Genomic DNA, 11,533 nt, shown 5'->3' with positions numbered 1-11,533 from the left:
TCGCCTGGGTCCCTGCCACCCGGAAGGCTGACCAGACTGCTCAGAGTTAGTGGCAGCTCCAGTAGATTGCTCGGTAGTGGCAGTTCCAGAATCTCTCCACTGTACATAGTTTAAATGCAGATTCACTGATGAATAATTTTGATAATTCTGTCGAAGTATGAAGACTGCTTGAATTAGATGACTACATGATCATATTTAGTATTTTTATAAGACAATTCGGGCTCCTATGCCATGTGAAATCCATCCTGCTGAGTGCTCTTGACTAGTCACGTCCTTCCTGCCATTTTAAAAACAATAGTGGCAGAGATGCAAGCTGCTGATAGTGCTCAGCAGGACAGATCAAACACACAGATGCAATTTCTGTACGTTGAACAGTGAAGTAGGATAAAATTCAAATACTTACAATCGCTTAGTAGCTAGCATCTGATTGCTGCAAATTGAATCTTTCATAACGGGATTTATTGTAAATAGTGTCATATCATTTGTGAGTTCTGCAATAATTTCAGTCAAAGCCAGTGCAAGATATTGGAGGTGTGAGACTTACATGATATATATGCCAGTGCACACACAGATTATGAAGGGATGTTTTATCATCAATATTATTTTTAATTGCTTATGAAACAGCCATAATTGTAATTTTTTTTCTCTGAAATCTTAAACATTCTCAAATAGTGTACTTTAAAACCCAGAAGAAAGCAGCCTAGCCACTTCATTTCAACAGCTGTTTTAGAATTGCAAGACCACAGCCCTTCTCTTCCCCTTCCACTCTACTTGTTAAATAAGCATCAAAATTATAGATAGTTAAATTTTTGAAATGTGTCTTTCATATTGTTTGGGAGAAACAAAGATCCATGTCATCATAATTAGCAATCAATACATCCTATTAGTAAAAAAAAAAAAAGAAATAGAAATTCAAAATCAAGATATTTTGAGATCTCAAAACACGTCTTACTTCCTTTATGAGAACATGGAAAGATGGCAATAGTTTAAGTGATCGATACTCTTACTCATGTTTGGATTTATTTCCAAATACTTCATTGGAAGCTCATAAGAGCTGAACATCAAAAGCAGACAATACAAATTATACTTTCAATGTATGAGAATTTGGTGATACTGCACAGACATGATAGCTTTAATTGCTAATGCACAGAACCCCCCCAAAAGACACTGTATCACAATTACACAATCTTCCTGTCCAAGACCTAACTAAGGGAAATTCAAAAAAGGGAACATTCAAAACAAATAGTAGGGCCAGAAGATTTGAAGAATCTGTTCTCTTTCTTTTCCTTGCTCAAAACAAAACAAAAAATCCTTTTCTATTATTTTACCATATATTTGAGCTTTTTATTATAAATATGAAAGCTGAAATACAGCATCTCAACAAGATCTGAATAAAGTATCTTACTCTCAGATAACCTAGGACCTTGATAGAGAAGGACCGTTGTGAGGAGTAAATGCTTCAGTTTGATCCTTCTTCATTTATTTAAGAGCAAATATCCCACATGCATGTTAATGTTTATTATTCTAAATGGGGAATTCCCTATTTCTAAACCAAAGAATTTTCAGTTTTCCCCCCTCTCTTAAGCAGGTGTCTTTCCATATCTCACAAATCAAAAGGGAAAGTGGGAAGACAGCTTTTTTCAGTGGTGCCCTGATGTGTATTTTAATAAGTTTACTAATCAGAGCATATATAAATTAGAATGAATCATATTCATATATTTGATAGCAAAGAAAACTCAGTTTAACTCATGTCCAGCTTTCTTTCATGCTCCTTCTATTCAAGGGCATGCCTTTTTTTTTTTTTTTTTTTTTTGCTTTTTTTTTTTTTTTTTCTTTCTTCCTTTCTGGGACACCTCCAACCCCCATTGACAACCAAAATGCAGGGCTATAAATGTAAGGGCACAATATATCATGAGATAAGTCTAGAGAACATGTCCTCTACCAAAATGCACATGAATCTCTGGCACAGTGAAAATTCCAGAATCATTTTGGGGTTCATTTTGCATGTGAAGCAGGGCCAAAATGTGAGCTTTATGTGGTCATCCTTATGTATCAGATGAGGTCTAAAGTTTAAAGGTTACATCTGTGAAATTGCAGCTGGGTTTCCCAGCACTTGATTCTAGCTCCTGCAATTCAAAGACTCTTAACTGAAAGACAAATCTGACAATATGATAATCTTTCAATTAAAAACAAAATATGACTTCTGAACTCTTATCTGTTGAGGAGCTGACACAGAAGTTCAGAGATGGTTGTTTAACCAGACAAAATGATAGAGAAAATATGTTTTCCAACAAGATCATAAAGCTTGTATAGTGCAGGGAAACAAATAAAAAGCGAAGGGCTGTCTTCTATTCCATCTACCAGCTCTAATTCCCCCACCCCCAGTTTGTACACTCAGCCACTCACCTTTTAGGCAAGGACTAGTGTCTTCCAAATTAGACTCAAACCCCAGATACCGAGACACTAGAAAGTGGCATCTTGGCATACTTTGAGATCAGACGTTTTCTGCATTTCATGGGGGGGGGGGGGGGGAGCAGCATACCAGTGTAGTGAAATCTGGAAACAACAGCATATATACAGACACAAAAAAAAGTTTGCATATTGCACAGAGCGCTTGAAGATCATAAATCTATGCATGAGAAAGATGTAGTGGAAATTTTGGGGGGGATTAGAGTTTATTTTTGTCATCTCTGTGAGACAGCTACTCATTCATCCAGATCACAGCTAAGAAAAAAGCTGGTCACAGAAATTAGCAGTTTCAGCTCAGCAGCGAAGTCGCCAGCCTGTGAAGGCAGAGAGAAATTGACTAATTAGCAATGCGCACTAAAACTTGACGGTTCTTTATAGAGAGAGAGAAGAGAGAGGGAGAGAGAGGGAGAGGGAGGGAGGGGGGGCTCGCTTTTTCCCCTTCTTTCTTCCAAAGATGTTTGAAATCGCAGTCATTTACGCTCGACAATTTTTACAATAGCCTTGAGCCATAATTTTGCGAGTCTCTCCAGCATCCATCCCCCTGTATGGTCTCTCTCTACTGGCCAAGCACGACCGTTTCTCTCCCCAACCGTGGATTTCCTATTACTCTCGTTACGACTCACTGAGCCCCAGGCCCAAGGATAATGATGTGTTGTTTCTTGGTAGCATAATTTGTCACACGTACATTTTTTCTTCTTCTTCTCTTGCAGAAAGCTCTGCTCCCTCTCTCTCTCTCCCTCTCTCTCCCTCTCTCTCCCTCTCTCTTTCTCTCTTTTCTCCCTCTCCTACATTTTCTTGCTGTTGCTAATTCATGGTGATCAAATGATGTACGACAAAATAAATTGTAAAGAGTGACTGCCTGGAGTTGGGAACCAGAAGGTGTTTTCCCCCTCCCAAGGAGAGAGCAAACCTTTAAAAAGGAAGGACAATTGATTTTTGGGGGGGAGCTTAAGTGAGCCTTGACTTTGCAGCTGGTTGAAAGCAGGTAAGTTTCTGGCCTTGTGTCTGCCTTGTGTGTATTTTGTTCTGTCTTTTGGGTTGTTGGCGGGGGGAAGGGACAGGGAGGGAGTCTTTCCGTGGGGGGGGGGGGGGCAGTTGTGTGGCAAACGCTCATAAAGAATAAAACTCCTATTGCAAGAAATAAGCAGATGAGGGGGAAAGGCAAAGGAGGAGAACAAGAAGGAAGGGGAACAGGAAAAGATGGGGGGGGGCGAGACAACGAAGCGGGGAGAGCAAGAGAGAGAGGTATGACCGGGTCCACTTAAAGGGAGAGACTCTGGGAGATGTTTCAGGAAAGGCAGAGCTTTGGGGGCCGCTGGGGGAGGGGGTCCTGCCGGGGGAGGGAGCTCGAGGGAGGTTAGGGTCCACCTGAAACGGGATGGTAAAGTGAGTCGAGAGGAGCCCAGTACGGTATAAATAGGAAGCCGGCGATCCAGGACCGGCGCCAGGCAGGGCAGAGTGAGCCGCAGTGGAAGGGGCAGGTCCGGCGGGATCCCTCGGAGCCGGGCGGCGGCGGCGGCGGCGGCGGCGGCCCTCCCGGGCGGGCGGGCGGGCGGGCGCGCGGGCGGGATGTGGGCAGAGGGTCCCTTTCCGCTCGGCCCTGGAAGGTGCAATTACAGGTTAAGGACCTGGCGTATCGATTTCGCCTCGCCTCCCCCAACCTGCCGTCCTCCGCCTAGATGCGGGCGGTTCAGACTTTTTTTTTTTTTTTTTTTTAACAGAAGTAGTTCCAGGGCCAGGAGAGTGGGGGTGCCCGAGTGGGGGGCCGCTGGGGGCTGTACCGAGGGGCTCGGAAGGAAGCTGAGGCTTCGCGCGGCGACGCTGGGTGGGATGCGGAGACCCCGCACGGAACCCACCCCCCCGTTGGACAGCCCCCACCCCCTCCCCCAACACCTGCCAGTTAACTTGAACTTCTTACAGTTACTGGAGTTAAAGCCACTGTTCCTGGTGCCTGGGAGACACAACCTTTCACGTGAATCCCTCCGGGGCCTCCCGGTTCCTGCTCCAAATCCACCCCAGTACCCCCCACTTCCTCCGTCCCCGTCTTCCCCGGGGTCGCCCCGGGAGGGAAGGGGAGATACACGTCTGAACTCCCGCGCTTTGAAATGCGGGGGGGGGGGTAGGGGGCGGGAGAGAGGGGGCCACGGGTGGGGGTGGGGGTGGGGATGGGGTGGGGGGGCTGGAAGGCTTCTCCTGCCAGGTTTCAAGGCGTCTCTGGAAAATGAGGCAAACTGAGCGGTGACGGGGAAGCCAACAGTTTGCGAAGCAGGGAAGCAGGCAGGGCCGGGGTGAGAGAAACGAGCTAGAATTGATAAGGACGGCTCCCGCCTCTGCCGAGTCCCCGGAGCTGGTCCTCAGCGCGCTCCGCTGCACTTTCCCGGGAGAAGAAAGGGCTTTATCTGCGCCCTCGGACTATTAGCCTAGGAGTTTCTCGGGGCAGCACGGATAATCGAAGGGGTTCCCAGCTTTCGGAGGGCTAAGAATCGCCCACCCGCACGCTTGTCGGGTCCCCTGCCCACCCCACCCCACCCCACCCCACCCCCCTCCAAACTGGACCAACTGCGAAAAGCAAAGCTGCAGGCACAAGTTGACCTGGACCCTCCGCCGACGGCCGCCTCTGCGCTCTCCGGGGCCCCCGACTCCCCACTCCCCGGCCTTTCCCTCCCTCGGGCCCGGCATGGACACAAGCCCACGAGGTGTCTCGGCCTCCGCCGCCACTTTGCCGTCGCTGCTGCCACCACTGTCGCTGCCAAGAGCCGAGCCGGGGTGGTTTTAGGAAAGTGAGGGACGAAGTGTGTGGGCGGTGGCGAGAGGAGTAGCCGGGAGCTGAACCGGCGCCCCGACCCCAGACAGGGCCCTTCTGGTGGCGCTCACGGACTCGGCGCCTGCAGACCGTACTCCTGGGGTCGGGGTCCTGGGCGCGCCGGGCGGGAGCCAAGCTGAGCACTGATTGTTGTTCTTCGCCCTCCCCTCCCCTCCACACCCTTCCCCACCCCGACCACACCCCACCACCTCCACTACCCTGCTCCCCTCCCTCCCATCCCCCACCCCTGTCTGCCAGGTTGGAGGAGGGTTTAAAGCCAGGTGCGCCGAGTCAGCTCGCCATGTCCAGATCCGGGGACAGGACCTCCACCTTCGACCCCAGCCACAGCGACAACCTGCTGCACGGCCTCAACCTGCTGTGGAGGAAGCAGCTGTTTTGCGACGTGACCCTGACGGCCCAGGGCCAGCAGTTCCACTGCCACAAGGCCGTGCTGGCCTCCTGCTCGCAGTACTTCCGATCGCTCTTCTCCAGCCACCCCCCTCTCGGGGGAGGGGTCGGCGGCCAGGACGGCCTGGGGGCCCCCAAGGACCAGCAGCAGCAGCCGCCGCAGCAGCAGCCGCCACAGCAGCAGCAGCCACCGCCGCAGGAGGAGCCCGGGACTCCTTCCTCCTCCCCCGACGACAAGCTGCTGACCAGTCCGCGGGCCATCAACAACCTGGTGCTGCAGGGCTGCTCGTCCATCGGGCTGCGCCTGGTGCTCGAGTACCTCTACACGGCCAACGTGACCCTCTCCCTGGACACGGTGGAGGAGGTGCTGTCGGTCAGCAAGATCTTGCACATCCCCCAGGTCACCAAGCTCTGCGTGCAGTTCCTCAACGACCAGATCTCGGTACAGAACTACAAGCAGGTGTGCAAGATCGCCGCGCTGCACGGCCTGGAGGAGACCAAGAAGCTGGCCAACAAGTACCTGGTGGAGGATGTGCTGCTGCTCAACTTCGAGGAGATGCGCGCCCTGCTGGACTCGCTGCCGCCCCCCGTGGAGTCGGAGCTGGCGCTCTTCCAGATGTCCGTGCTGTGGCTGGAGCACGACCGCGAGACCCGCATGCAGTACGCGCCCGACCTCATGAAGCGCCTCCGTTTCGCGCTCATCCCGGCCCCGGAGCTGGTGGAGCGGGTCCAGTCAGTGGATTTCATGCGCACCGACCCGGTCTGCCAGAAGCTGCTGCTGGACGCCATGAACTACCACCTGATGCCCTTCAGGCAGCACTGCAGGCAGAGCCTGGCCAGCAGGTAGGAGACAACAAAGAGGAGGGCGGGCGGGGGGGGGGGGGAGCTGGAAAGGCCGGAGGGAGGGGAGGGGGCAGAGAGGAGGGGGGAGAGGGGTGGGCTGCGCGGGAGGCTCTGGCGGGCTGAAAACACACGCAAACAAACAATTCAGACTGCGTGGGGAAAGTTGATTGCGGAGTCCCTGAAAGGTCATCGGGGAAGTGGCCTAACTGCATCCCCGAGCGCTAGAGAGCCCACGTTCTCACCGTCCCCAGGGCCAGAAATGTGGGACTTGTGGGCTGAAATTGACAGGCAGGTGGGGCCAAAGGCCAGGGCAGTTCGAAGCGCAGCTCTGGAACCCTCTCTAACCAGTCCTCCCTCCAAATCTCAAAATGAACTCGCTTAAGGAAAAGGATTCTGCAGTGACAAGTCCCCACCCCGCTCCACCTCTTTCCTGCCTTGGGCGAGCAGGAGCGCCCTGGCGATGCTCCATGAAGAGAGCTTTCATTCTTAACGTCAGACACTCGAGGTTTTTTGTTGTTGTTGTTGTTGTCGTCGTCGTTTTAGTGACTGGGGTCTGCTCCCTCTGGAAGTTAGAGCTCCCAAAGGTTTTTGTCTCTTAGGGTCACTGTTGGAAATTCTGGCATCACATACCCAGGCAAACTTTTCTATCTTTTGTGGAAAACCTTTCTTTTGCACTTTTAAAGGAGAGCAAAGCAGGAGGTTTCAGGGTATCAGAGGGAATCACGCCTAGTAGCATTCATCTGTACCAGGAGCACCGAGAGCAGGGCTGAAAATTGGGAGGAGGGAAGTCATCTGGCTCCAGTTAGGTCCTTGTGCCTGCTCTGAAGTCACAAAGAAGTTGGGGACTTGTTGTTGCTCTTTGGAATGTGTCTCTGTGTGCTGCAAATAAGGTTTCATGTCAAAGGGGAGAGAGAAATGATGCCTTTTGAAAATGTTGCTGAGATTTGTTTTTAGCCGTAGGAATTGACAGTCGTGTTTTATTGGTTCCAATGTTAAGACCCCTTTTAATGAGTCCTAGCAGAGCGTTTCTTTCTTTCTTTTTTTTTTTTTTCCCAAAAAAAGAGAAGCAGTGTCTTCTCAGTTTCTCATGATAAAACTATCATGATTTCAGATGCCAGGCTACCCACCCCAGCCTAATCCACCAAAGTGTTACATGGTTTAAGAATCCATCATGGTATTTTCCCATTCAGAAGGATATCTAAAGGTGGGCGGGGGGATGCATTTTGTGCAGCTTTATGGAATTAAATATTTAGTCGTGATGTTTCTACTAGACCCAACTAGAGATGTTTTAGAACAGGAAAATATTCTCTACAGCACTGGTATTCAGGTGAGGCCCACTGAGGTATGGGAAATCTGGGACTTAGCCACCTTCTAAGTTGCTTTTCTAATATTTGTGAGAGATGAATTAATGAATTGTGTCAAAAGAGGATATTAGGACAATAGCACAAGCAAGAATCCAAACCCTTAAAAAAAAAAAAAAAAAAAGAATCCAAACCCTTGTGTGCTTGAATAGTGAGCCCAGAAGTCCAGCTATGAATAAGAACATGGAGTGTACTTTTATTTTGTCAGAGCTTTTCATTTGTCTAAAGATTAAAACTTAGTGGGCAAATGTTAGCCCACTAATGGGCACTGGTGATTAATATTCTGTTATCTTAACTTGTATCACTTTTAAATGACCTACAAAGTATACTTCATTTAGTATATATTATACAGATTCAAGAATTCAAACAACACAGCTGTAGTCCTGACATCCATTTATTCATATTTTGAAAAACATGTAAAATCTAGTATAAACTCAGAAATCCAGAGGGATAATGAGATTAAGGCTTAACTTGTTTTAAGAGTGATTTCGGGATATTGGACATTACAAATTGGACCTTGTAAAGAATTTCTGAAGCCCTCAATGTACTTTTATCTAATAAGTATGTTCTAGGGCTCAGTGTTAGGACAGTTGACTCTCAAAATGCAAAGTCCATTTTCCACCTTAGTCTGGATTCAGCATAACAGCTGGGGCCTGCTGGTTCTGTCCTGGTGGATGGCTGAGATACCAGGCTGCCTGGCTCCGTGACGACACCTTCCAGCTTCACTGGGCCATATCATTTGAAGGATATGTAGTGGTGTCTGACCACTAAATGCTTACAAGTGTCATGGATGCTGCAAGAATCTGATACTTCTGCGGCAGGAAGAAAACTGTATTTTCCTTTAAAAGCAGAAGATACAGAGAAGAAAACAGTTCATGTGAACCTGTTGTTGCTCTCAAAGTACTATAATTCAGATTTGGTTCCATTATTGATAACGGTAGCATTTTAATTTGGGGGGACTAATTACATTATTCTAATTTTAATTTGCAAAAAAGATGTAAGACAAACCATCAAGATCTTAACTTTAATGTAGAGAAATGCTGTAAGTTGTAACCAATAGTATTATACTGGCCCATTTATTATAGCATCAGCGTAATATAAAAATGTTCTCTCAGATTTACATGTAGTTTAACAGAAGGATAAATGTGTTAAACAATTGCTTTTGCAAATGCATCACTTTTATTGAAGACAATTGAGTGGGGATGCATTATATTTATTACTTTTTATCCACCTATAGTTTTTAAAGTCTATGAAAGAATTCCTCAAATTTAGACAAGGAGTTGAAAAATTAAAATTGACTAATCTGTTGGAAAAAATACAAAATATGAGGAGCTAGAATCACTTCAAAAAGAATCTACTTGCTTAAGAATCACATTATCTATAGAAAGTAAGGCCATTAACATAATAACAATATTTTAAATATTTTTAAAGACTATTAAGTAATTTTGAATTTTTATTACATCTAGAAAAATAAAGCAACCCAAGCCTGAAGACTTTCTAAATACCCAAATTAATATTTAATTTTTGCTCTAGTGGCTTAGTCTTTCTGAGTATGCCATTTATGTTCAGATTCATGTTTTATTTTAGCAAATTAAGCATAGAATAATATGAAAAAGAATAATAAATTAAAAATAAAGGATTTATTATCTTATATTCAAATATATACATAACTAATTTAAGAGAAAAGGACTTGAGAAGACAAAAATTAAGACATTCAAAGTCTTATTTCTTATTCTCTTTGTTTTATTGCAAGAAATATAAACAAGAAATAAGTTCTGGAAAAAGTTTCTAGAAAAGACCTTTATAAAGGCTTCCAAAGTATGAAATTTAATTTAATAAGTGACATAACATGCAATGTTTATAGTACATTAGAAGGTAAATATCAGACAACATACAGTCTAAGTTTAGCTTAAGTAACCCCCAAAGTTTTTTTTTCATTTGTATTTTTTAAATTTTAGAGCATAATTTAGTAGTCATTCAAATAAGTCAATTTGGACTGGATTCAGGAACTTCTTTTTTACATTTTCATTGCATCTCACACAATGCAACAGTTAAATAAATGCTAACTGAAAGTTGAAAGAATTAAGATTATAAAATAAGAAAGCTTCAGTGTTGCACTTCACCAATATGCTCCCCAATCTATATTACTATTGCACATAAAAAGTCCATTGACCCTTCCACAGGAAAACACCTGTAAAGAAAATAATCATGTTTTTTTAAAACGTTTAACCACCAGCTACCACAGTCCCAAGTACAGTCCTATACTGAAGTGTAGTTTTCCAGAGATTCTATTTCACAGAAGACAGAGGGCCACCTTAGAAAGAGTCTCTAAAAAAGTCTATTTAAAGATTTCATATAAATTAATTTAAAAATCTACTTAAACTTGAAGGAGCACAATTATCTATTGGCTAAAATGACTTGTAATGATTAAAAAGCCATTAGATTTCCTAACATAGTTTTGTTTCCTGGCTTTGGTGCTTAAAGACTATTTCTTTAAATGTAGGACTATATTTTCTATCAGTTCTCTTTCTAAGGCCTGAATAACAACCTTAGCAAAGCGAACCAATCTCGTATCCATGTATTCTCTAAATTGTTACTTCCCTTTATATCAATTTGATACCCTCAGATTAGAAGTTGTTAGGTAGTTAGATTTTTGTATCAGAAGTTACTCAACCATTCAGAATACAATTTGTTTATTATGTGAAACAGGACCATTGATTACAAAATTATATCACAGGTATGGGAACCAAATAGTTATATCCTACAATCAAAAAGCAATTAGAGTAGATATTAATGTGTTGTATTGACTCAGAGGATTTACTGACAAAAGTGGACATGTTCACATTTTAAATTCATATCTTGTATTTTTTCCATATTTATGAAAATGGTGCACTTCACTCATTACCTTAGCCAATTTCCAAGATTCTCTATCTTCTTAACTTAAAAATACAGTAAAATACAGTAAAAAAAATATATCACGTTATTTACAACTACTTAATATCAGAAGATGTTCTAAGCATTTTACAGACATTAACTTATTTAATGCTCAAAACAGCACTAAGGTATGAGTACCACCATTAGCCTCATTCTATAGATGGAAAAACTGATACACAGAGAAGTTAAGTATTTTGCCCATTTTTGCACGGCTGGTAAGTCGTAGAACCAAAGTCTGGACCTGGCAGTGTGGCTTTTGGGTCTGTGTTCTCATCCACAGTGTTCTTTTTCATGCAAGGAACCTTTCCATTCTAGGATATGAGGCAGTGATTGGCCCTAGAGTTATATATAGACTTAACACTTTCCTTTTGGAAAACTTGTAAGGGTTAAATAATAATGTATCTGACCTGAAAAGAAGTTAAGGAAAAGTATTGTTCTAAACCTGGGGTTACAATTTTTTTTTTTTTCTGTAAAAGACCAAATACCAATTATTTTTGGCTTTGGGAGCCACACAATCTTTGTTAAAACTACTCCATTCTTCCCTTGTAGCACAAAAACAGCCCCACACAGTATGTAAATGAATGGGCATGGCTGTGTTATAATAGAACATCACTTATTGGGCACTGAAATTTTGTATAATTTTCACATGTTATGAAATATTCTTCTTCTTTTTGTTTTTTCCCCACCATTTAAAAATGTAAAATCCATTGGTCGG

At 44.6% G+C, this 11,533-nt stretch overlaps 1 protein-coding gene and 1 long non-coding RNA gene across 5 annotated transcripts in view; one reads left to right on the top strand and one right to left on the bottom strand.

Moving 5' to 3' along the window:
* Nucleotides 1-998: 998 nt before the first annotated feature.
* LOC140635119 (uncharacterized) lies at nt 999-3,996 on the bottom strand. Its single transcript, XR_012032459.1, has 2 exons — nt 3,838-3,996; nt 999-2,783 (listed from the first exon to the last, which is right to left on the bottom strand). It is a non-coding gene; the product is annotated as an uncharacterized lncRNA (long non-coding RNA).
* Nucleotides 3,157-11,533, top strand: part of KLHL14 (kelch like family member 14) — a 116,518-nt gene continuing 108,141 nt past the window's right edge. Inside the window, exons 1-2 of one of the 4 annotated variants that reach the window (XM_072829165.1) lie at nt 3,157-3,454; nt 5,531-6,523. In XM_072829165.1, coding sequence (XP_072685266.1) covers nt 5,574-6,523 — 950 coding nt within the window. In that variant the 5' untranslated portion in view covers nt 3,157-3,454; nt 5,531-5,573. Of the gene's footprint in view, nt 3,455-5,016; nt 6,524-11,533 lie in introns of those variants that run through there. The other 3 variants (XM_072829164.1, XM_072829162.1, XM_072829163.1) reach the window with 3 other exon arrangements.

The sequence above is a fragment of the Canis lupus genome, chromosome 6 (assembly GCF_048164855.1).
Source record: "Canis lupus baileyi chromosome 6, mCanLup2.hap1, whole genome shotgun sequence".
Classification (NCBI taxonomy): Eukaryota; Metazoa; Chordata; class Mammalia; order Carnivora; family Canidae; genus Canis; species Canis lupus.
This window is presented reverse-complemented; position numbering and strand designations above follow the sequence as displayed.